The sequence below is a fragment of the Crocodylus siamensis genome, chromosome 1 (assembly GCF_052110815.1).
Source record: "Crocodylus siamensis isolate JL-2025a chromosome 1, ASM5211081v1, whole genome shotgun sequence".
In the NCBI taxonomy this organism is placed as follows: domain Eukaryota; kingdom Metazoa; phylum Chordata; order Crocodylia; family Crocodylidae; genus Crocodylus; species Crocodylus siamensis.
The window spans coordinates 174643241-174668984 of record NC_143395.1 but is presented as its reverse complement, the minus strand read 5'-3'; the positions used below and the strand labels follow the sequence as shown (position 1 = coordinate 174668984).

Here is a 25744-nt window from a genome sequence, read left to right as displayed (position 1 = left end):
CTTGTGCACGGTCCGATTTTTACTCGTGTGCAGCCGTGCATGTGTGCGCCTTAGACAGAATCCTGGGTACATGTGGCCTTCCCCCTCTCTCCACCCCAAACAAAATATATGTATTTATGTTGTCTGCCTTCCTTTAGCATGGATTGCTGTCCAGGGTACATTTCTACTTTTATGGCTACTTATTCATTAAGCTTTCCACTGAAATGTTTACTTTCCCCAGCATTCCCAGCAATGAAGGTAAGTCAGTTTTCATCTTACGTATGGAAAAACTAAAATACAATAGTTGAGAGTTCTTTACAGCCTTAACAAATCTATAGCAAAGCTCTCAACTACAAAGGCTTCAGGGCTACCAGTTGAGAGTTAAGGTATGGACAGTGTTACTGTCATTCAGGTACGCACATGGAATTTTGAGAATAATCATTATCTGCTTACCTCTTATTAAAGAATATAAACAAAAGGTCATTTTCCTTCTAATTTTTAACACATTATTAAGACCTTTGGTAGGATTGCCTAGACTTAGTACAGTTGTGTTAATTGGTCTTACATCATGCAGAAGGCCAGGTAGAGTTGTACCTTGATTCAGTCTATAAAGATGTACCTCTACCCGGCCTTCTGCCTGACTTCAAACCAACACAGTTAACTACTTATTCTTATTATTTCGTTATATTTAGCAACTATTTGAACATCAAACACCTAAAACTATTCTAACATGTATGTTTTTTACAGTTGCACTTTTATATGACCCGTTTTGTTTGGGGTGAGGAAAGAGGGAGGGATACAGGTAAAGATGGCTTGAATGCAAATGACAGTCGGAGTTGCTTGTTTTTTTTTAAATTTGAGGAAATATAGGTGTTGGATTACATTTGTCCTATTAACAAGATAAAAATAATGTCATTTACTTGAGGCTGTTGAAAGACATGAAGCAAGTTGCTTTGGTTTTCAATGTCTTTTCCTTTTCAAGGCCAGCAGTTGAACTCCCTACTTGGAGTTGGATCTTGTTCATTTGAGTGTTTATTGAAGCTGCTTACACTTAAACATGGCCTATATGTTTGCAGGATTTTCTGTACAGTTCAAATGAAAGGTTCAAGACAAAATTTAATCTTTAAAAGTTTATCAATAACCTCCTATATACACAGATATACACAAAGTGGTTCATGAGTTCCTCTCCTTGTTTTGTGCTGGTGAAGTTGACTGGCTGGATACCTCTCTTTTTAGCATCCTACAGAAACAACTTGAATACAGGAAATACCAACTGTGGTTCCAGTAGTTATGGCTTTCTGTGAACTTGGTTCTTCTTAAACAACACTATCCATTTAGCTGGGCACTGACAGGAGTCCATATTCATCTGCTGTATCCAAAATTTTACAGATCACTGGTGACTCGACCTGAACAAAACAAAACAAAATGTTAATGACCACGAATAGGGTGCATAAGAGAATAAATATTTGCTGAGCAAGTGGTAGGCAAAGTTCTTTGAGTAGATGTGATATCGTTTATTAGACCAACTGAGTATTTGGAAAAGAATTCCTGGCAAACTTACGGGCCCAGTCACCCTTCTTCAGGTGAAGGAAGTCTCTCCTGTTCTGAGACGCCAAGGAAAAAGAGAAGCTAAAAGTGTGACAGGATGTCACTGTGAACGTAAATAAGTAGAAATTAGGAAAACACAAAGGTAAAGCAGAGAAAGGAGCAGGGGAAAAAAGTAGGGGAGGTGGGGAAAGAAGGAAATTGTGTATTTTAACACAGATTCCTTATGTACTTCAGCCTGAAGAACTTGTAGTGTGGAAGCCACAGGGGAATTTTTTTTTGTAGTTAAAACCTGGTCACTATTAGTGGAATGGGTCCAGAGGGTTCTGTACACACAGAGTGGTGGCTTGGTAAGACAAGATCTGGTAATAGCAAACATTAATTCAGTGTTTCTTCTGAACAGGTACATATTCTGTATAGCTAGAATAAAGGTGTCTACACATTGGAATCTAGTACTGTGAACAGATACCTGACCTAGTTTAAGTACCAAAAGCAATATAGCTGAATAAACACAGTGAGCCCCATTCTAATATGTCCTGTTTCTCAAGTGTAAATTAGGCTATGTGGACTGAGCATATGTTCCTGTACTGCTTCTGGTATGCAAGCTAATGTGGGCGTCTCTACCACAATGCCTGTCCAAGGTAGGCTTAAATTAAGGTCAAAAGGTTCTGAAAAAGCTTCAGTACAGGCAGTCCTTGACTTACAATGTTTCTCACTTACAACGTTTATAATTGACACCCTGTTTCAACTTTATGACGTCAGTTTCGACTTACAATGCTTGATCCAATGTGAGGCCACACCAGCGAACAAGTTCGCTGCATCACTCATCTCCCTGGAAAACATCTGTCCAAACTTGCTTGGACACTTCCTTTAAGAAAGCAGATAAGACTCAAGAAAAATTTGCAGTCAAGACTCCTGAGAAGACTCCAGCCAAGAGCCCTTCAAAAAGTCCAGCAAAGTCATCTCAAAGAAGTCTTCCAAATCAGTGATTGCTATTTACAATATAAATACATTAATGTAGCTATTTTACTCACCTATAATTGATCGAGTACAAAATTCTGGGGTATTTTTGGTGAAAATAGGGCATCAGGCCTTTGTTCAGGGACCAATCCCCCATTTATAACATTGTTTCTTATGAGAAAATTGGTTCCAAGTTACAACGTTTCAATTTAAGACACGGTTTTCAGGAACCAATTGTGTTGCAAGTCCGAGGACTGCCTGTATTACCTACTGTATTTTTTTCACGTACCATGTCCCTTGAAATGAAACACACACCTTGTTTTTAGAAGACAGAATGTAGAAATAAAGAATTGTTTTAGAGTCATAGCCAACCATGTGACAGGGCAAGTCCTCCTGGAAACACAGAGGCTGCTTGCAGATGTTTAAAAAAAACAAAAACACTTTACCGGAAGAAGTAGCACTTCAGCCCGGCTTTGCAGCCTCTGTAAAGATTTGGCATTTCAGCAGGGCTTTTTGGCACTTTTAGTTAAAGCTGATTCAATCAGCTATTAGATAAAACTGCCAAAAGAGTCCCACTAAAGTGCCAATGTTTACAGACACTGGGCAAGCTGGACTGAAGTAATGCACTGCCTCTTCTGGGCATGTGCGAGGCTTGGCACAGGAACGTTGAATTTAAAGTAAAGCACTTCTTTTTTTTTAAAGTCTGCAAGCACCCAGCATGTCCAGGAAGCAGGAGTGACTTGGTTTGGCAGGACAGCAACAAGGCTAGTCCCCAGGCCCTTGGAAGGGGAGCGGCAAAACTGTTAGTTCTTTAATGTAAATAGTTCTTTATATCAGATGCTTTTCCTGCCTGAAAAACTGTGTATCCAAAAGCTTGCAAAAAAGAGTTTTTCCAACTATTTTAGTTGGTCTAATGAAAGATATTTGATTTACCCAAAGAACCTTGAGTTCCTGTTAGAAGTTTAACACTGGACTCGTCCCTGCTGCTTGCTGCCTCAGGGAAGCTGCTACCATTTATTGGCCCCAGACTAAGGTAGCACCAATCACCCATGCCATACTGGGACAAGACCACAAGTCTATCTGTCCCAGTATTCCCTGGGTCATGCTGGCAAAATGTGGAAGATAAGGAAAAAAGTATGCAGGGCCTACCCAGGCTGATACATCCCCTGCTCCTCTTTCCTTATAGATGCCAATAGCATAAGAGTGATGCTGTAGCTGTGATGGTCCAGAAATTATGTGAGAAGCAAGGATTTCTTAGGGCAATCTCTTTTACAGGATCAACTATGTAGCCAGAATAGTCAGACAAACTTTTGAATGCAGGGCACTCATCATCAGTTTTTGAATGTATTTCATTCAAAAGCTTGTCTAACTTTATCCTAACTATACAACTGGCTCAATAAAAGATAAAACCTTATAGCTGCCAGCATTTAGAAGCCTAGGAAGTCCTAATTTGGAACTTGCTCCCATAACTATTATGTTTAATACCTAATGACAGACTGGCCTATGAAGCCTGAATTTTTCCAGTTCCCTTTTGTACCCGGTTAAGTTGTTGGTCTCTACTTGTAGCAGTGAGTTCTATAATTCAGCTGCACAGCATGTGAAAAAAACAAACAAACCTTTTTGTTAGTTTTAAACCTGCCTTCCAATAATTTCCTAGTGCGTCCCCTAGTCCTAGTATCACTGGCACCTCTGCCATTGCTTTAGCACAGCTACATATATTTTTGACATGCAGGGGGTGCACGAGATTGGTGGTGCACCCCCTGAAAGAAGCGCTGCCGACACTGCCGGTGGTGCCTGCAGGAGGTCGCTGCTTGCCCACCCCCAGGCAACGTCTGTGGGCCGTTGCTGACTGCTGGTTGGCATTCGTGCCCCATTCCCCTTCCCATATATGGGACCTCCCTGCTCACCACCACTGACACTACTGCCTGCAGGTGGTCACCATGCCTGCCCCCCACAGCCTCTGGGGGTACGCGTTGTTCATGGCTTCATATTCAAGCCCTCATGCAACCAAGTCAAACAATTATTGCCTTCCAGCTAATACTCACCATATCTCTGGCCACCTTCCCAAAGAAGTTTAATACATTAATACCCTGAATGACTTCTCTTTCAGACAGATAATGATGGTGGCAGGAGGAGAATGGATGGAATCTCAGTATGGCACCACACAGGCCCCTGATATGGGGGAAAGTAGAGGCCACCGCCATAAGAGGAAGGTGAGAATCGGAGGCAGAACTTCAAGAAGGTCAAAGACTAGAGGAAGTTGCAGGAAGTCCCAGAAATAAAGGGGGATGGAAGGGTGGCAGACAGAGCTCATAGGATGGAAAATGGAGGAAGATAAAGAACTAGTCTGTGCAATGATATTTGTTATGATTGGTCAGAGGAACAGATTACTTTAAAGAATTCTAGATGACTAAGCTTCTGTAATGAAAACTAACTCTTACGATACAGCACTAATTCTTGTACTTTATACTGTTAACATTCTAGCATTCAACACCTTTAATTACAACCTTTAAAACATTTAATTTTAGGTTACCTCCCCTTATACCAAAGACTGCTCTCAGTGCACCAGAACAGGAAAAGGTGATGGTGCTAAACTGACATTTTCAGAACAGTTCTGAGCCAGACAACTCAGAGGCGAATCAAAGCTATCTATCAAACAGTTCTGAAACTATTTGAAAAAGAAATCCAATTTTGTTCTTCAGAGGCCTGACTCAAGAGGTCTAGATTTTATTTAGAAGTTTGAAGGAAAATTACATAGGTTTAAATATCTTGAAAGCTTCACATCACAAATGAAAAAGCCTCCAAGTCTGAGAGTTCTAAATCATTTGGAAAGTGAACTATTTTAGAATTGCTTCTAAATACCTTTGAGGCTACCTAGAGTGTGTTGAAATAAAAGCAGTTTAAGGGTTCGAGCACTGCATACACACATCTCCTTAAAATACACTTGGAAAACAATGCATTTGAAAATTCAGTTTACTGCTTATCTTAAATTCTGGGTTTTTGCATTTTTCTTTGGTAGCTTACAGCATCATTGATCCTGCAAAACCAGGATAGAAAATCCTCCCCATTTTGTCAAACTAACTTTCTAGTTCAGTTTTATATCTCTGGTCGCTACAGATTATAGCCCAAGACAAACAATCAGATATGCTTTATTTCCATTCTGATCTGAGTAAATTCAAGTTTACATACCCCAAGGATATACTGACAGGATTGAGGTTCCAGCATATACACAGTTACAGCATGAGGGGAATCTGATTCTTTACACCTAAAGAAAGAAAGGCTTTTAGTACATGCTGTAAAAACTGTAAAACTACATATTTCATTATAAAGTAAAAAAGCGCAAAAGTAAAGGATAAACTTCCTTGATGTTTACAGTTTTTTTATATACAGCAAAAGCTGTGTTATCCAGCATCCAGGGGGAACGGGGAGTGCTGGTTAATCAAAATTGCTGATTATCTGAGAGGCGTCTGTTCAGGCTGCTGCCTGTTTGGGCTGCCGCCTATCCCACCACGTCCAGTGCGTCAGTGCCGGGGAACAGAGAGGGGGGCCCCGCACAGGCTTCTTTGCTGTGGAGCTCAGCAAAACCGGAAGTGCCATGGTGGGACTTGCTGTTTTGCTTTTGCTGTGTGGATCAGCAAGTTAATAGAGCATGCCAGGTAGTAAAGTGCCAGATAGCACAGCTTTTACTGTGTCTGGCAGAATTCAGTTATTAGCTTCTAAATTTTATAATATTCCCTATTAATGAAACGACAGAATATCGACAAAATTACTTAAGAATGTAACTTACTTCAATTTCACAGTCACCTGCCTTGGCTTGTCAGTTAAGTCACACACATCTCCATTTCCATAGAAATGAGAGACCATTCTGCCAGAAAATTTTGGAATTAGACATCAATTTGAAAAATCAGGTATTAACAATTTAAAATTCACAGCTTGCTTTCAGTATGTGTAAGACATCACTTTCCAACTCCAAAACATAAACATAACATGCACTAAAAAGGAAAGAAGGAAGAGAAAAAAAAATCTGACAAGCTATATTTCAGTTGCCTACCACCTGTGCCAATGCTTAAGGATATTCTGTTTTCTCTAAGGCCCAAGAGATAACAAATATTCAATTACAGCTGCTTTTGTGACTTGAAAAATCCTCTACAAAATATTTTGAAGGCCTGTTATTTCTACTACTAGATCACCCCGTTAGATAATTTCCCTCTATGTCCCTTCCTCTGCAGTATTAAGTATGAAGCCAATTTCAGCACTCAAATAAGGTAACCAGATACAGTGAATTTAACTGTTAAATAAATAAAAACCAGACGGTTCATTCCAAGGAAGTTTTTTCAAGAAACTAAGACAATATGCATTAAAGAAGACAACCTCAATGTAAAACTTTCAGGCATGAACATTAGTCAAAGTTGGAAAATTTCCAATAAGCATCTGTTTTCCTTGGGTACTTAAATCTCACTGAAAATAAATTAAATATTTTCTGTTCAATCTGCCTAGGTTGCACTTATTTTCAGTGAGACTTGAGCACCTAAGGTGCACACACACTTTTGAAAATGGTATTCAAGATAAATGTAATACTGAAGAAAACTATTTTCAGACAAGTAGTTAAAAGTTCATATGCTTCATTTTTAATCAAGCATTTCAAATGGCATGGAGAAGGATTCTATTTTTTGATTTTTAAATGCAACAGTCTGCATTTTAGAATGGAAAGTGAAGTGTTATGTTGGTGGGCTTAGAATAGTTTCTCAGTCAAATGGTTATTTTAAAGAGCAATTTAGAAGTGCTGCAGGGAAATAAACTCATGTTCTCAACATGTTATCTAATATTTAACCAAAAGGGACAAAAATAACCATTAACCTTACCTAACTGTCTGACTACCATCTTCTTTGATATGATAGGTTCTAGCTGGATTCTTCCTGGACCATTCAGTATGTTCTTCCTTATTCCAGGTGCCAACAACTACAGATGTTTTACCACTTTCTTTATCCTACAATAAGGACAACCCATATTTATTATCTTGTATCATGAAGTTGAAATGATTTTGCTATTGAGGGCATGAGACACAGTGACTTCTCTGCTATTTCTTGGTGGTAAAGACGTTTTTTCCAAAGCAGAGAAAAGGGCTTACATTCCAGGTCTTTCTTCATCCTTCCCCAAGAACAAGGGGAAGTAGGTTTTCAGAGTCCTCAATAGCTTAATTTAGAGATGTTAGAGAAGGCTTAGGATAGTCACCTTAACCTTCAAAGTGCCCTGACTTGTTCCAGAAGATTGGTTTGAGACTCTGGACCATCAGGGTGACCATATCACAAACATGATAAGGATTAGGTCACATTCTTTAAAAAAAAAATAACATAAAAAAAATAAAAATAAAAATCAGATTGTCTCTCTTAGCTGTTAATTACCATACATTTTTACTGCATTCAGGAAAATAACTGAGGCCACTCATATGCTAAATGGAAGGCTTTTTCTGGATAGCAAACTTACTTTCAATAGATTATATGCCTTGATAACCGGAAGAGCATGCCTGAAAACTATATTAAAATTTTTTCAACTCTGATATAACATGAGTGTCTGCATTTCACTGCATAGATTGAAATTATGCCATGCTGTCAATTTCTCCCATAAGTCAGGGGTTCTAACTGGATAAAATACAACCAGCCCTTCTTACTGCCCTGAGTTACAGGATCAGTTGTAGTAGCTGTCATACATTAAAAGCACCTGGTAGCCACCCAGTGGTAGAACACTGAAAATACTGTTTAAACATACCTCATGATACTGATGTACGTATTTGCCATAGCAGAATTCATACTTCCACCAACCAACACCCTAGAAAAAGAAATACATTTTTCCTGATACTCATTTAGCACTACTGTAGATTCAGAACAGCATGTCTATAACGCTGAGAATACTTAGAAGTATTTTTTGCCTTATCCCATTTTATTGGCTAACTGCTCGTGAGCATAACACTTACAATTCATCTATTTATAGCTGAATAAGGCAGTGTGTTTCTTTGTCCCAAATCCATCTATTTAAAACCATTCCCCTCTCCCTCCGTTTTAGAGGCAGGAGTAGCCACATAATCCACATTCCTTTCAACCACCCTAATTTTTCTAGTAAGTCATTTTACCCTCTTTTCCAATCCCTGTTCCCATTACAGTATTTCCTGTTACTTGCTCTTTTGTGCCTTAGTAAGTTGTCTTATAAATTCTGTCTTCCTTTCCAAAACCCAACATGTTTCAGTCTACAACAGTGGTTCCCAACCATGTTAGAACAAGGCACCTCATGGAAAATGTCAGCTCTTAGCTTTCACTTTTCATTTTTTGACTATGGAGAAATAACAGAGCAATTTTTCTGTTGCAGAGAATTCAGGGATACAAAGTGTCAAAACCATCCTGACTTGCTGCGATTTTTCTATTTGAAATCTCTGGGCTCATATCATGTGAATTGTGTATAGGTTTTTATATACATAACATTGTAAGTATTGCCTGATACCCTGTGATATCCTTAAAAGGTCCGCATGATACCAAGGGTGCTCTGGCCAATATGTAGCTAGTGTTACGTATGCTTTCTTGCGGTATTTAAGGATGTGGAACACTTCAAATTCAGCTTTTAGCTTTGTATTTTGACCAGAATTGATATGCAAGACAAAGCTAAAATCAGTTCAGAAATATCTGAGGCTCAGAGAGAGAAGGGGTCAATTATGATGACTAAATACTGGCTCTCTACCTCTTTCATGTAATTTCTTGTGCCAAAAAATAGGCTCATCTTTCAAAGACAATAATCCTTTACTTAGAAGGACACAAATATCATATGCTTGACAGAGTAGAGTTCCAGAGGGTAGACAACAAAAACATCAAATAAGCTCCTGAACTTGGCTAAAGAGAAACATCAAGGTCACTTTCTGGTCATTGGCAAAATTACAGAGAGGAAAGATACCTCCACCACTGCTATGAGAAATACAGCATATCATAGTTAAATGAAGAACTTCAGACTCTCTTAGGAACTGATTCATGCAAAACAAACATGCACATTTAGCCAATCTATTCTTCTCACCCCATGGAAGCAGTATGAACCACTAAGAAATTCCTTTATGAGCTGGTCATCAGTTAATTTGGAGATGTGGGTTGTTCCAACAGTTAACAACTGATGGGTTCCAACAGTGACTGGTTTATGGATAGAGGAGAATTTTTCTTCCTTTGTTGAATGACTTTCTTCCTGAAATTAATACATACAACCTTTTAGATTGTGTATGTCTCCTGATGAACTTTTAATGTGCAGTTAATTAACATTAGAATAGATATCAAGTGAAGCAAGCAGTTGACAAATGCCTAAGAATTATTTCCATTCTTTTAAGGTAAAACACTTGAATCTTCAGAATAGCTAAGGGACAAAAAAAAGGCAGAAAAGCAATGGAATTTCAGGGAAGCAACTCAAGAATGGCAGCTGGGGGAAAAGAGGGCTGCAACAAATTTCACAGATCAGTAGCTCAAACTTTGATGTAGAGACATTTTTCAAATAAAATTGCTGCTATTAATAATACCTGTTGGTTGTTTACAGACCACTTAAAATATAATCTTGTAAAGTGACTTAGGGAGGGAACTAGCTGCACTAAACTTAAGGTTACATGTATTGTAAAGTAGATAAAATATGGAAAATAGACACCTTCCAGTTTAAAATTACAAGATTCCTACCTCCTTAACCCTTCTAAAAGGCATCTTCATCATTTCTTGCTGTTTCTCCAGCTGTTCCAGATTATGGGGTTTAAGTGGGGATCCTGGCAGTGACTGGCAAAATATGTCATTCACAGGGGAAGCCCTGAACCTGTCCAAATAAGTTATGGATACATCACTCGTATTCTTGTAAGTTGGTTAACACTGTACATAAATGTTATGTCAGCACACTCATTCATTTCTGCATAGTAGTAAAAAAATTAGCTAGAACATATTAATTACTTCAGGGTTAAGCTTTGTATACAAGTTATCAGATGAGCCCTTTTTTGGCAGTAACTATAAACACATTTTGACTGAACTTCAGGAGTGAGAAACTCACTGAGTTTAAACATAAAACTCTCCTGTACCATAAAAAAATGTATTAACAAATCTACCAAGCAGTTAAGTGAATGCAATCTCGCTCATGTTTTCTCAAATTACATACATAATGTTCCATGCAAAAAGGCAATTTTTATGGACCATCCACTGTTAATGCAATTTTAAATTATGGAAGCAAGCAATCAAAATCAGGAGGTATCAGAAGTTTAAGTTTAAACAATCTACCGTAATATTTTCACTTATACTAGGCACATGTTACAAGTTTTCATCATATGCATAAACATTATTACCATTACCAGTTAGGTCTTCTTGACTCTGTGCTATAAAAACACTTTCCCCAGCAATTTTCTAGGCTTATGGGTACTTTTGAAAGAGTCTCTCTTATGGGTGCTATAAAGTCTCTGTTGCACAGTGGCCTGGGCAGTATATGTATGGAAGTATAAAATTCCACTTTGCATTTAAGATTATTAATCAAGAAGTACTTTCAAATTAATAACTTTGTTCAAAAGGAAAACTCTGCACCAGAAAGCTGGAGTTTACTGGAATGTAGTTTTATGCAATTAAGTATTGCCAAAAAAAAAATCACCATATGCACTTAGGTATTTTTCATTTTTCCCAATATCAGTATAAGCATAAAAACAATGTATTAAAATACTCAGTACAGAACTGAGCATCTTACTCTTCCAACTGAGTTGAACTACTAATCATTAAGATGAAATAAATGGGGAAGGAAAGGAATCATGCCTGAAGCCACTTTAAGGAGTAACTTGCCTACTGCTACAGGAAAAAATGTATATCAGACACTTGCCCATAAGCTACCTTTAGCAGAGACTAAGCAGTAGGGGTGTGCAAAATGGGCTGTATTCGATTTGGATTCCGCCTGAATCGGGGACAGTGATTTGATTCGTTGATTCAGATCACTGTCCCCAATTTGATTCAACCAAATTCGAATCTGAAGATTTGATGCCAATTTGGAGAATTAGTGATTTGGACAGCTTTACATGTTTTTTCTACGTATCATAAGGTACCAGGTGCAGCCTGTGAACGCTGTGATGCTGGGGCGGATGAAGCATCCCACAGGAGTGTGGGAGCCCCCCTACGTGCTCAGCAGTGAACCCAGAAGTGGACTGGGTGTATTTCTGGTCCACTTCTGGGTCTGCTGCCGAGCACGTGGAGGGGCCCCACATGCCCCCACAGCTCAATGACTGGCCGAGGGGGACCCTGGGTGCCCCTCCAGACCCAGAAGGCACCAGCTGCCAAGCCGAGGGGGCTGGTGCAGGGTTGCCCCCAGTGCGCTCCCTGGTGGACCCGGAGGTGGACCATAAGTGCTTCTGATCCACTTCTGAGTCTGCTGTTAAGCACGCTGGGGAGCCCCCTCTGCGCTCCTGTGGGATGCTCCATCCACTCCACCATCACAGCATTCACGAGCCACCTGGTACCTTGAGGTATGCAGAAAAAATATTTAAAGCTGTGTCTCTATCTGAATCGCTGAATCTTCCTGCTCAACAGCCAGTGAAAGTACCAATTAACTGGGTTGCTACGTGTATGCTATAGTACATTTTCACCTACGGCTAAGTTTGTTTAGAGACAGAACTAGCATATCCAACACTGCTGGGCAAAAAAGACAGACTTTAAATCTTTAAATTCCCTCCTTCTGAGCACATCTTTAACTTGGTTCATTTCTACCTTAATTATGTGAGTTAGAGTGTTATTTTTGTTAGAATAGAACACTGAATAGTTCAGTGGTATGAACTGACTTTACTCACTCTTCAAGAAAAATCTGAAATACACATTTAGAGAAAGACCAAGTCTGGAAAGCTTTTACTACAAAGGAAGTTAAAAGTAACTGAAGAGGTCTACTGTGTTTAAAATAAAAGATGGGAGTTCAAATTAAAACTGAAACCATGCTTACCGTACATACTAATCCTCAGTGATCAATTTTAAATCATAAAAGTGGATATCAGTATGAAATACTTGAGTGAGTTGCCACTTATTCATTCTACTTTGCAAACATTTGTGAAATGAATGCGGGAAGTTTTTAGTGCCTCTGATTATTTTTTTTATTATCTAGGTTGACAGCAATTATTATCTCTACTTACATGCATCTCAGAAGGTGGAAAGGTAAATTAAAATGTCATTTTTAAAAATAAAAATACTGCAACTTTTTCTACCTTTCTGTATATTAAATTTGTAGGGGAAGCGAAATCCTGAAGTAAGTCTCCACTAGTAGTATTAAGTAAATGTTGCACTGATATTCATAGATCGTTTTTCAAAAGATAATATATGATCCTCACTGACAAGGAACCCAAGACCCATTTTCAGCAAGGTTCTAGAGCATGATTAGGACTGCACCTTACCCTGGACATGGGTCTCATACATGCAAATGAAAATGAACTACACATTTGGTCCCATGTGTAAAAGAACCATTATATCAGCTGAAATTTGGACACCATACCTATATTTAGGATGACTGCATAACAGAGGAGTCAATATGACCACTTCATATTCACAGGTAGTAACTTCTGCTACTGAAAGGATCTCATGTTTAGCTTCTGGATGACAGACGTACATCACTGTACTTGATCTGGGCAGGTTTTGTCTCAAACTACAAGGCGTACCATTTCCCATTTCTACTGGATAGTATGGAGTCATTTGACCCTCTATGTTTTTTGAAGGAATCTAGAGAAGAGAGATCAAGAGATAATTAGAAACTGCAACAGAGCTGTTTCATCTTTTCTGAAACATCATCGGACTGTGAAGTCTATCACATTACAAATTTCCTTTTATTGATTCTTTTTCTCTTCACAAGTAGTAGGATGGAGTTGTCAGTGGGTGAAGCCTTCTTTTACATAGGTAGAAGAATCGTGAATATTCAACAAAGTTAAAGCAATGGCTAAGTAGTACAAGTAGGGTAACACCCAAGAATAGATTTAAGAGCTATTATAGAGGACTGAAGATCAGGAAAATTAAATGGGAACAGATTAAAATGCACAAATATGCCATGGAAGCAAAATTCCCCCCTCTCTCCTTTCTTGTGTCTGGCCTATTAAGGGACTTATGTGAAGAGTCCAAATACATTTTTGGATGCTTTTTAAATAACGCAAGCACAGAATCAGTTGTGTGTGTGTGAGGGCACATCTGCCCATGTCAGCCAATCTGTAAAAATGATTAAAGACTTTTAAAGACAAAATCAAAAGTTTACTTTATAAACTTTTAAACCCTGGCTTAAAAACAAGTCAAAATTCTGAATTCTTCTCCTTTATTTAAATAATACCCTTTTAAGGTTTGTTAATTAAATCCTTACCAATTTTGTATTTATTTTGTTGGGAAAATTTGTAATCTGCCAGTTTCTAGTCTAGTAACTATTTTTTTTAAAACTATGGATTACATTTTTTTTGTAAGCAAGTTAAGTGACCATTACAAATGTACTGTTCTGCAGGTATAGAAGTGAGCATTGACCCATGAAGGTTAGATCCACAGAAGGATTTAGGCACCTAAATCAAAAATCCAAATCCTCAAATGCCCCTGTTAAGTTGCCAGCTGGAACCTATAATAAAGATCTTTAGGCACTTGAATTAAGCTTTTGAAGATACTGGCAATGTCTACACGAGATGCTGACTATGCTGTAGCTTGTTACTACTGAGCAGTAGCAGTGTGTGGCAGTAAGCGTGACATGACACTACTACACAGCAGTAACGAGCTACTAGCACAGTCAATGTCACGAAAAAGCTGTTTGGCAACACTACTGCACAGTAACTCCAACTGCTGCGCACTTAGCATCTCGTGTAGACATAGCCACTGAGGAATGCTTCAGTCCTGACAGTGCTTTGCAGCGCAGCACCTCTTGTATGCCAAAGCCCTGTTGGCATCCCCAAGCTAGGCATTCTTTGTCCTCAGGTATGCAGTTTGGTCACTATTTTCAGAGCAGCAGCTTCAGCTTTTCGTCCAATAGCTCACTAGGTAGACACTCATACAGGACATGAAAGATGTAGGCTAGGCTCATTTTCTCCCCAGCCTGAGGGATTCAAATGGAAAGCCACCTCAAAAGAGTGCCTTAGTAATTGCTACATGCTAAGGTAGGGTACAGGTGCTCTATTTTCTACAAAACCTGTTCCTCTGCGTGGAATAATGAAATAGTCATTGGGCATGACTATAGTGTAAGGGGGCAGGACACTTACTGGGAGCAGAGAAGACTTAGGTTCTAGTCCCTGCCCACTGAATACTTGAATATTCAGGGAGAGGAGGAAACTGAAGCTACATCCTGGACAAGTGCTCTAACCCCTGTGCTGTTGGATACAGTGGGCACTACAACATTTCCTCAACAGCTTTCACTTGACAGGACTGCTTATTCTTCAGTGCTTGAAAGAAAAGACATATGCAGCTAACTGCATCTGACCTTTAGGCTCAGATCTATGAATCCCAAGTAAAGAAAGTTTTCTGCCTGCATCTGGGTATAAAGTAGCTAAGCAGGATATAATACACAAATTTTGACTTCATCTGCTTTTGTGGCTGAAATGAATGTTTCCCAAGAAGTATTAATCAAATGTGCTCCAATTTACAAAATAAGGTATAGCAAGAAAAGAGCATGTCCATACAGAGTATGAGTCTACAAGTTAAAATAAGGCATGACTTGGATGTCTGACCACAGAACAATTCTGCTCTGGCTAACCCCCAAACTTAATATGCTTCAGGCATTTATCTTGTTCCGTTTTAAAACTAGGTAATATTACACTGAGTTTTAAGGCCTAAATTTCTTCTCCAAAAGGAAAGGCTTCCAGTGGAGAAGAGAAACACAAAGGAGAGCTATTGACAGAAGGTTGGTGGAGCCGTGTCAAGGATTTAGCAAGGGATACCAGGCTCTCTCTTTCCCTAGGACACCTATCTCTTACATACCTTTGTGTAGCCAAAGCCCAAGCAATCTTTGTTAATGAACAGATAGATGAATTTGTGGTAGGAGAGTTTCTGGACAAGCACAGAAACAAGTGTTGCCAGGCCAGAACATGACTGCATGTGCCTCTATAAGGAAAAGTTCCTAGGTTTTTATATATCACGTATATTTAAGTTGTGTAGCAATATTAAGGGCGTTGTACAACTAAATATTTTACCAAGACTGAAAGTGATTTACTTATAAAAAATTGGCATGACCTTAGCCTTAATGTCCAGTAACTTGTGACTAGAAAGAAAAAAAACACAAAACAGTAGATGAAGAAGAACAAGTAACCTTCTTTAATACTGGACCAACGATCAAAATGGGGGGAAAAAACCCTACTCCGAGGAACTTAATTCTCCACATACATGTTGGTTAGTGAACTGAGTATGTAATCTAATCTAGGTTTAAATTGCTTCCATGGCAGAATTTAAAGTAATGTTTTTCACTTGCCTCTTTTGTACTTTCTTTTGTATTTTCATTTTCTTCTTGATCTAGGGAATAATTAAGAATGAGTTAAGTGTAAAGTTCTTTTCAAAACTCAGTTAAAGTTTTATCCTACATGCAACATTCTAAGCTAAATATTTTGTTTTGTGTATGATATAGCGCTTTGCATACAGTAGGGTATGCCATTTATTTTCACCAGCTTGTAAGAGCAAGAGAGGAGAAAATTCACTTTTAAAATAATAAACTGAAGGGGGGGCAAAGGAACTGGGGTGCGGCTGGAGCGAAGAGGAGAAGCTATTTACGTTTAACAACTGGTGAGTTTAAAAGGCTGCATACCAGGAGCTCCTGCCTCTCCTCACTCCCTAGACTGAGGGAGCACAAGAAGTATACTGTGCACCAGTGATCATCACTGAAGATGTAGTCTGTAGAGGGGCATTAGGCTTTAGCATATGTTACAGTAACTCTTAAGAGTGCTCTGATATGTGGCAGGATCACAAGAGAGACATTACCCTTGTTGTGTAATTAATGTGAGTTTCATATTTTCACTCATAACTTGTCAGATGTTCAAGAAATGTATCCTGCAATAAACATGGTGAACCTGCCTCAAAGAAGTTAATTGTTGGACATGGAACTTCTTTGTGGAACCCACGTATCCTACATTAATTTTAACACCTGGTACATTACTTAGACCTCCCACTATCCTGCAGTGCTCTGCTCTTTGTCTTCCACCTCCAAGAGTAATGGGGGCAGGGGGAGCATCTGGCTTGCTGTTAACTTGACGGATGTTGAACCGTCAGGGAGGCTTGCACACAGCCTTGTTCCAACTGCTTCCAGGCAGCAAAGGAAATGCTGCTGCTGCTTCCGCCAATGACTCACCAGAGGCAACATCCAATACCCCCTGCCAGCCCTTGCAACTTGTGGGTATCTTGCAAGTAGCCCTAGTCCCAGGCTGCTTTCCTACCCCTTAAACTACTCAGGTTGCCAGCACACCCTTTAAAGTCCTGGGGACAGGGGGAGCCAAGGAGCGGCCCTTTATTGTGGCCTGGTTGGAAAGTGTGTCTTTGCTATACTCCAGACAGAGTAAAAGGAGGGGGTTATCTTATAGCCATTTGTAAGACTTCACTTTCTACAAAATTTGTAGCACTGTGAGATCACATTCTCAACTTAGGAGGTACTTAAATTCCATGTACAGAATCCAAGAAAGGTTAGGCACCCCAGAATGGGATTCAAAATAATAAGTACCCGAAGAGAAGAAGCCTTATCTAGCTAAAGGAAGTGCCAGAGAGGGTTATGGCTGAAATCTTGCTTTTGCCGTTTTAGATGACTTCTTGTAGGTCTGAGTTAGCCATCAGTGCGAGAATAAGTTTCACAACACAAACCACCCTTCGATTTAAGTGCCAAAGTCATGCCTTTAGGGCAGTGGTTAGCATCCTTTTTTTGGGCTGCAGGCCAGAGTGACCCAGTGTAGAGCAGGGGTGGACAATTATCTGGGCTTAAAAACAACTTAAGCAGTTTTGGTGAGCTGTTGGAGGCTGGAGTGAGGGGTAGGAGTGCTGACCCACCCTGGCATGCTGAGGAAGGGGCGGCATTTGATCCTATCTGGCCCCAGGCCCATCTGCCCTGCACCCACCGCTGGAGGTCCTGGATGGGTAAGGTCTCCATGGAGACTGTCTGGGAACCCCATGGACAGGGTGCACTCATCTGAGTGGATGTGATGGGGCCACAGGTGGGCAGGGAGCAGCAGTGGAAAGCAGGGCAGGTAGGTGAGGCCATGATTGCTGGCTATGGACAGTGTGGGCCTGGGGTTCAGGGCCAAGCCACCATCCATTCCCTGCATGTCCCCACGATGGGGGTCAGTTCCATGGACAGGGACTGCCACTCCCCATTGGCCTGCAGCCCCATGCCATCTGCCTAGCTGAGTGCCCCCTGCCTCCAGGGGTCCCAGCCAGTCTCCGTGGAGACTCTGCCTGCTCTGTCTAGTGCCTCTAGCAATGGGTGTGAGGCAGAGGGGCTGGAGTGCCTGGGAAATGGGGCTGGGTCTGCAAGCAACACAGGCAGCAGTAGTCAGAAGAAGCCACTGCCACGGAGGCTCCTGAGCTGAGTCCAGCTGCTGTGCTACCCCCACTGTCCTGTGTGCCCTGGGGTGGCAGAATAAGCTGCACATGCCATGGCCTGAGATGCCCCCCATGCCTGGATCATGGGTCTAAGGGACCTGCCATAGGCCACAGAATCCCTTGGCACCCTGGATCTGGTCCACAGGCCATATTTTGCTTCCCTCCTCGCCCCCCAGTGTTAGAAATGGGAGGCAGGTACAAGGACCCAGTTGTCTCTGCTGGCACTTTTCCCCACAGTGGCAAGGGGAAACTACTGCCGCTAACCCCACCCCCCTGCCAAATGCCGCCAAAGCCTCATTTCCATGGGCTGGATCACGGACTAAACACTGACTTCAGCTCTTTTTCAAGAAAGGAAAGACATGATAGTTTTGGTATACATGCCTTTCACAAAACAGCTGGCAGTGCACTTGCCCAGGACATGGCAAAGTGGAGTTCTAGGCCCTCCTCAAACTGAGAGATTCACACCCACAACTCCCACCTCCTAGGGGAGCCAGTGCAAGGGCTCTCTTTCTACTGCTATCTTTGAATTGATACCAGAATATAACAAAGAATTCATGATTAACAAGTCAGAGATAAAGGGAGCACAATTGGAGCCAACAATTACAGCCTGGTGGTTATGACACTTTCCAGGGAGACGCAGATTGAACTCCCTCTCACCTGAGTTGAGAGGAAGAGAGGGTAAAAGAATTGAGGCAAGTGCTTTACTACCTAGGATATTATGTAATAAAGAGAAAACTTCTTCTCCTAGCCAAGGTTTTCACCAAAAGTGACTGTGGCTGTTATTCTTTGTGCTGAGTTCAATGCAGCCAATAAATTAGATGCGTTCAGAGCATACGTGCCAGATCAAGCTCTTCAATGGACTGCAGTGCAGGGATACCCAAGTGTGGTTCTCAGACATGCTTAGGTGTCAGACAGGAACTGAGATGCTCAGATATGCCAAAACAGTAGCCGTTCTGGGCAGTTGCAGAAGCAGCATTCAAAGAATCTGGAATACTTTACTGGTGAAAACTTAGGTTGCCCAGAGGCTGGACAGGAATTCTGTGGATAACAGTCTGGGATGTAGGCCCCTAAGTGGTTTTGTTAAGGTGGTACAGAAATTTTTAAGGCCTTCCAGAGCAATGCAAGGTTTACCATTGTTGACTCTGCTTTACCATTGTGTAGCAGTGTCCACAATCAGATATGTAATGTCCTAACACAAGGAAGTCTCTGCCCTATACGGCTTATGGTCTGACAGACAAATAGCTAGAGATGCAAAAAGATCAACATACATTCTATTCTCCAGACTGTATATATGTTCTCTCTCTAATGCCCCTCTACTAGAAAGAATTAATTGGCTACTTTCATGTTTCCACACAAAATTTCTAGCACACTCCTGCGGTAACAACAAAATAATGCCAAAAAATATAAAATGAAACAAAGAGAGCAAAAAATAAACAGACAAACCTGGGTCTGCTAAGGGATTCTTTATCATCATGTTTCCAAGGAAGTATTCTTGGATGTTTATTTTCTACAATCAAAATACATAGTTATGTAATATAGTGCAGGTAAAATGCTCTCAGAATATTTGAGAAAAGATATGTTCATTCCTGTAAGACTGTTTGCTGTGGCATCAGAAACCAAGTGTCAGTTTTAAGGCCTACTCCCATTTGGTACTCAAAAGCTTTGAGAAACATACCTGGCCAGTTTCTTTTTCCTCATGATATTGACGAATGTGTTTACCATGACAGACTTCGTATGTCCAATAAGATTCAATCTAAAAAGAGATTTACACTCTAGTTAATGACAATCATAATTTTTAACAAATGTAAGGCTTCACTTTGGATTTTGCTGCTCAGCTTTCAGTCTGGGCCACACGAAGACAGAAACATGAATTAACAAAAATTGCAATCCTCTCATGATTCTAAAGATATTGATCATTTTCCGTGTATATCTAATTGGTAAAATTACACTGGTCTTCAGTTGAGATTGTAGGCCAGGATTTATTTTAGGTGAATCATATTAGAGCCAAGTAATTCTTCATGGAACAGTCTGATCATAGGGTTATAGGACAGATCAGCTATGGTTACTGCTCCAGACAGTACTTGAACTACTAGTTGAGGTGACCTGCCCCTCTTTGTTGGCATGGAACATAGGCGGTGCATAGTGGGGGCACATGCCCCCCCTGAGATTGGCCCTCACTGGCCAGGGAGTATGGGGCAACAGCTGGTGCCCTCCTTGAGATTGTGGGGGCGCTGAGAGAAGCGCCAGTGGCACTTCTGGCACTGCCCCCCGGTCAGTGATTGGCTGCTGGGGGACACCCCTTGCCTCACCCCCAGTTGGCGATTGGCCGCTGGTGCCCCCTTAGTATCATTAAGCACTAGTCATCCATGGCATGGACGTTATATTAGGACTACCAGATCAGCATAATTCTGGATTCACTGTCCCTGGTTCTCAGTGCCACCCTGTTTGGAGCTAGGATCTAGTTCACTCCCAAAATATCAAAGGCCAGTTAAAAAAAAAAAAAAAAAAGAGAGAAAAAAACCAACATATTTAAAAAGAGTAATAATGTACTGGGAAATAAAGTTACGCATGATAAGCAAGCAATTCTAGGGTATCTATAAGAACATATCTTTTGGTCTTGCAATAAATCCACAGCATATCTTTTAACCACCAGCTGTTACATATTTTGGCTCGAATGCTGGAAGTGTACTCTTCTATTCCCCATTTACAAATTGCTGCTGTAACCACACAAACTACTCAAATTCTCGGAGACCTATTTAGAACAACTGTTTTCAACAATAACAATTTAAATATTAAATCCAGTGAAGATTTGGAGAATGTATTTCTGCTTAAATTACCAGTTGGAATCTTAGGTACACATTTATTTTTTTTACAGTAAACATTAACAGGGGGTGGGATATAGGCATTTGCTAACTTGCATACCAAAGAACTAAAACAGGAAACATACTCTATATGAACAGCTACTTTGTTTAAAGAGAGGCTCCAACAGTTCTCTTGGACTAGGACCTTTGTAATCCTTCTCTTCTTCCTAGAAGAAATAAAATTATTCCACGTTTATTCAGTATACATTATTCAGTACACACACACACACACACACACACACACACATCTATAGATAAAATTAAATGTACAATGGTCAGATTATATTTATCCAAATAAGAAAAAAAGCTGATTTGTAAGGATATAAGGCAGTAACCAATTATGGTCCCCAAGAACTTGCCCAATTAAAATCTATAAGTATTTTTAATTGGGATGGGACAATGATTGTAAGTCAAAAACAAACTAGACAAAATAGATGTATTCAGGGATTATGCAAATAAAATACAGTACAGAAATTTGTTTGCTTTTTGTGTTTTAACTCAGAAGTGACAGCTGCAAATTAGATGAGAGAATACAAGGCAAAAAAGCATTCAAGCTGAGGAGAACATAATTTCTATAGTATATAAGTAACTTCTATAACCTGTCTCATTAGTTCTTTCTTTATGGTATGTGTATATAGTAGAAAGTGTTTGTCACCACATTTTCACAGGACAAAGACGTTTGAAGTTATAATTTAGAAGACGTAGGAGTGAAAAATCTATGAAAACTGATTTCTTTCCACAGTATTCTATTATAAAAGCCTAAGTCTGTCCGTCTGTCTGTCCATAACACTTTATTCCACGCTCTGATTGGCTGACAAACAGCCATGAACACCTTCCCAGTGCTAGGGTAGAGAGATCCATTATGTTGTTCTTTAGAATTAATATATTAGTAAGTTAACTGATTTTTTCTTAATTTGAGTACTGTTGTGCAGAGATATGAAGTAAACAAGAAACAACTGCAACCAGCCTCATTCTATCGATAATTCAAAGATCACTGACAACTAAGGCAGTACATTAATGAGCTCTAGGACTGTGTGGCTCCAGCCTATTCTGTCATCACTAACCACACCCCACCTGCTGTAATAGCCTGGTGATCTCACTGTGCACACACAGGGTTTCTAGAATAGTTGGGGCCAGGTCCTCATTCTCTCTCCCTCAGCCTCTACTTGGCTTGCCTTTCCTATTTTAGCACTGCCTTGCTTTTTTTTTTTTTTATTGTTGTTCTTTCAAATTTTGCTGAGTTTCTTTACAGATGGGAAGGCCACCAGCTGCCTAGGTTCAAGCCCTAGGGCTAGACTGCACCATTTTGTAAGTGAGCCAACAGCTACAGAAGTGAGGTGACTCGGTGACAAATGTACATGTGATCTAGTACACATGAGCTGTTCCCACAAGCAGCCTTGCTTCAATAGGAGCTGCAGAAGATATGAAATTTCATATCTTACTAGCCTCGACTGCTGCTTCTATTCTACACCTCCCCCATCGGCTTACTCTGTTACCAGAACCTCCCCTACAAAGGAACTCTAAGCTAGCCGTTCCACTACCACTAACATAAAAGTCTGTTTCCAAAGCTACACACATCCTCTGTCGGGAAGAAAATACATTTTCCTCTACTTATTATGCAGAAAATTCTCAGACCGCTTTATTCCTGCCAAATCATTCCACTCTGTTCAGGAAAAACCCAGTAGTGGAAAAGCAATGAAATAAAATCAACCTGTAGAGCTATAGTCAAGTATTAGTGCTAAAAGGAGAATGACCTCCCCATCTTCCTCTTAGGTTATGCAAAGTTCTACTTTGCCTCCAAATCCACCCCCCTTGGCAATTGCCCCCCCCCTTCCTATTTCAATTTACTAATTAAATCAAATGTTTTTAGTTACTACAGCAAGAGAGAGGTTATGCTGGTGGGTACAGCAAAACTCTTGGGGCACTTTTACATGCTCCAGGGGTGGGGGGGATGCTTTAATTAGAGCAGCTCTAAAACACCACGTCTTGTGTATCAGTGTCCCCATGCTTAAAAATTGCAGTGGAAGTGCTTGAACTAAAGCTTTAGTTAAAAATGGTGGTGGGGGTACTTGAAATGTGGGGATGCTGATACATGAGATGCAACAGGCTGCTGGAGTGCCATGCTCCAATGGACTTGATTAATCGAGTCTGCTCTGATGCCCTGGAAATCCAGCACATCAGAGCAGCCTCTGTGCTTGTGCATAGGTGCCCTTAGATTGTATGATGCAGATTCGAAAGTTGAAACCTGACCCACAATCAGTTAATGCAGCCAGTAGTTAAAGCATGTTTCTGAACCTGACTGCCTCCAAAATCTCCCAAACAGCTAGTCACTGACATTTTTATAACCTTTGAATACCAAAGACACACTATTCCATCTTGGCAGACAAGGACCTGACCGTAATTATATATTTTCATCTCTCAACTGCAGTACAGTGCAGCAGACCTACATAAGAAGCCACCAGTCCCTCTGCGAGCTCCAAATAGTGCAGAACACTACTGTGAATTTTTCCAGGTCCTGCAGACACACCAAGTCGACTTCTTAAACAATACAAACTCAATTCAAGGTCTCAATCTTCACCTTCAAGACACTCAATACTCTGGAGCCCAGAATATCTATGACATTGAACGGCCTACCTGCAGTACAGGTGCCAGAACTTTCATGGGTGGGTGGGTGGGTGGGTGTGAGAGAGAGAGAGAAAGCGAGAGAGCAGACTGGGGCAGGATGAGCAGCACAGTGGCAGATCAGGCAGGGAGCAGAAGGTGAAGCAGAAGATCAGATAAGGAAAAGGGATCAAAATGGCATGCAGGGAGGATGTGGGGCAAATTTGTGGCATACTTGACCCCCACTGATCTATGAAATCACTTGAAATCTCAGGAAGAAGCACGGTGGGAAAGCTCGTCTCTGCAGGAAAGAGCATTTTTCTCAAGAGCTGTCTTTGATCATGAACCTAACTCTCACAAGAACAAGAATGTTGCATACTTCGCTAATTTCCACTACAACTACAAGACGTGCTTTCTAATAGGCCATCTACCAGAAACACATCACGTTCATTTACAAATCTGTACCCTGCACTGCATGCACTTAGTTCTCTCCCTACAGAGGGGAACAGGGAAAGAACAAAGCTCATGCACCAGCCATAACTTGCATCACTTAACGCCCTGCTTGCAGGCACTCAGAAACCAGGGTGATAAGTGGGGTATGGCCCTACAGAGAACTGTTATTCATGACCACTGTGTTCAGAGAATATGAATAACGCTGACACTCTGCTTGAGAAGTTGGCCACTCATTTCTTTTAAAGGAGTTTTTATGTCCTGGAGACACAGCTTGTAACAGCAGCAAACCCAGCAGGAGCCTGGAATGACCCTTTTGGCCCAGGCAGGATCTCAGCACCGGTTCTGGAAGGCTGCCTGGTTGCGTGCTATCCATGCTGCACGCAGCCCATTACATCAAGGCCCAAGCGCAATGCACCCTGCCAGGGGAGCCCGGCCCGAAGGGAAGGGAGCTGCACTCTGTTTGACAGGAGTGTCATGAACAGGCTGCAGGTGCAGCACTGGCCATTCCAGCGATGGGTCTTAAATTTCAGCCCCCCCCCCCCCCACTGGAGTCGGGAAAGCCTCACTAGTAGGGATCAAAGTGCCAGACCCCTTCCCTTGCTCCCCTCTCCTTCCCTTTTCTGCCTACCCCCCCCAACCCAATGTTATTTGATCCCAGCAGTCTTTCTTGCCCAAGCACAGGGGGCCTGGACCCGATGATCTGAAAGGTCCTTTCCAGCTCCTAACAACTATGAAACGGCCCCAGGAAGCTCACCTCATCCCCGCTTGCTATCAACGGGAGCAGGCACTTGTACTTCTCCTTATCCACCGTTGTCATGATGACGTAATTGTCCTCTTTGTACAGCACGCCAGCAGTGGGCTGAAACGGCACAACCCGGAGTCAGGTGGCCCCTTGCAGGGAACAGCTGGGCTCAGGGGAGCCACCCCTGGGCTCAGCCCAGTGCAGGAGCTTCAAACTGCCAGGTTTTAAATATGAAATTATCGTATTGGAAGCTCAAAATGATTTGCTGAAAAACTATTGTGCACTGAAAAAATATGCAACAAGTCTTCTTATTTACTTTGTATTGCTTACTGTAAGTCCCAGTGAGGGAGCGAGAACTGGGTCAAAGTTTCAACATATCGTTATTTTGAGGCCAGCCATCATAAGGAAGTGCCAACAGCAAGCCCAAAAGTCAGTTAAGACTCTCTGAGAGTGACTTAGGTTTTGCATATACTGCATCAATTAGCTGCCTCAAAAACGAGTGTGCATCCTGAACACTTTCACTATTACTGATCACACAAGGCTGGAAACCATGACAGAAATACAATCGTGACCTGCAGTATTACTAACTCTCAGGATTTTGGGCATTGTTCTTAAAGTCTATGCTTTGGCCACATGAAAAATAAACTCTTGCTCTTGTCTAGAGTTATAAATATAAATCTAGATAAAAGAAAGAGAGATGCTTTTTCACATGCCAGAAGCGTAGTCTTTTAAGAATGCCCAAAATCATGAGTCGGCCACACTGCACCTGGCAAAACTGAAAGCGACCCGCTCCCACCCCCGGCACTGACCAGACTGAACTCGGTGCCAGGCCAGTTCACCCTGAAAGGGACGTCGTCGCTGAGCTGCGACAGCGCCCGGCTGCCGGCCCCCGCCGCCGCCTCCAGCAGCCCGCACAGCAGCGCCAGGCGCGCGGGGGGCGCGAGTCGCCGGCCCCCCGTCATGCCGCCGGCGGGGGCCGCGAGCCACGCAGCACCGACCCAACCACCGCAAACCGGCCCGGCCAGCCACGTCTGCTTCCGGCGGCACCGCCACGTCACTTCCGGGCC

General features: G+C 41.4%; 1 protein-coding gene across 2 annotated transcripts; it reads right to left on the bottom strand.

Moving 5' to 3' along the window:
* Nucleotides 1-1094: 1094 nt before the first annotated feature.
* On the bottom strand, nt 1095-25730 carry ERLEC1 (endoplasmic reticulum lectin 1). Of its 2 annotated transcripts, XM_090049369.1 has the most exons (14): nt 25487-25730; nt 24690-24794; nt 20968-21048; nt 19696-19773; nt 19464-19527; nt 15913-15953; nt 12988-13211; nt 10176-10305; nt 9538-9699; nt 8251-8310; nt 7347-7471; nt 6272-6349; nt 5674-5749; nt 1095-1385 (listed from the first exon to the last, which is right to left on the bottom strand). In XM_090049369.1, exons 1-14 carry the CDS (start codon nt 25637-25639, stop codon nt 1314-1316), a joined length of 1449 nt encoding a protein of 482 aa, XP_089905495.1. In that variant the 5' UTR covers nt 25640-25730; the 3' UTR covers nt 1095-1313. The 2 variants fall into 2 exon arrangements, with proteins under 2 accessions (XP_089905495.1, XP_089905503.1); XM_090049377.1 differs by lacking the exon at nt 24690-24794.
* Between the last annotated feature and the right edge of the window lie 14 nt (nt 25731-25744).

What these genes read in the sequence shown, in the direction of transcription:
- ERLEC1 (XM_090049369.1), bottom strand. Translation starts at nt 25,639, where the DNA reads ATGACGGGGGGCCGGCGACTCGCGCCCCCCGCGCGCCTGGCGCTGCTG. An exon ending in TGCAGTCATCCTAAATATAG is followed by an intron (nt 10,306 to 12,987) that starts GTATGGTGTCCA and finishes TTATTTGGACAG; the next exon opens with GTTCAGGGCTTCCCCTGTGA. An exon ending in CTTTTAGAAGGGTTAAGGAG is followed by an intron (nt 9,700 to 10,175) that starts GTAGGAATCTTG and finishes TATTAATTTCAG; the next exon opens with GAAGAAAGTCATTCAACAAA.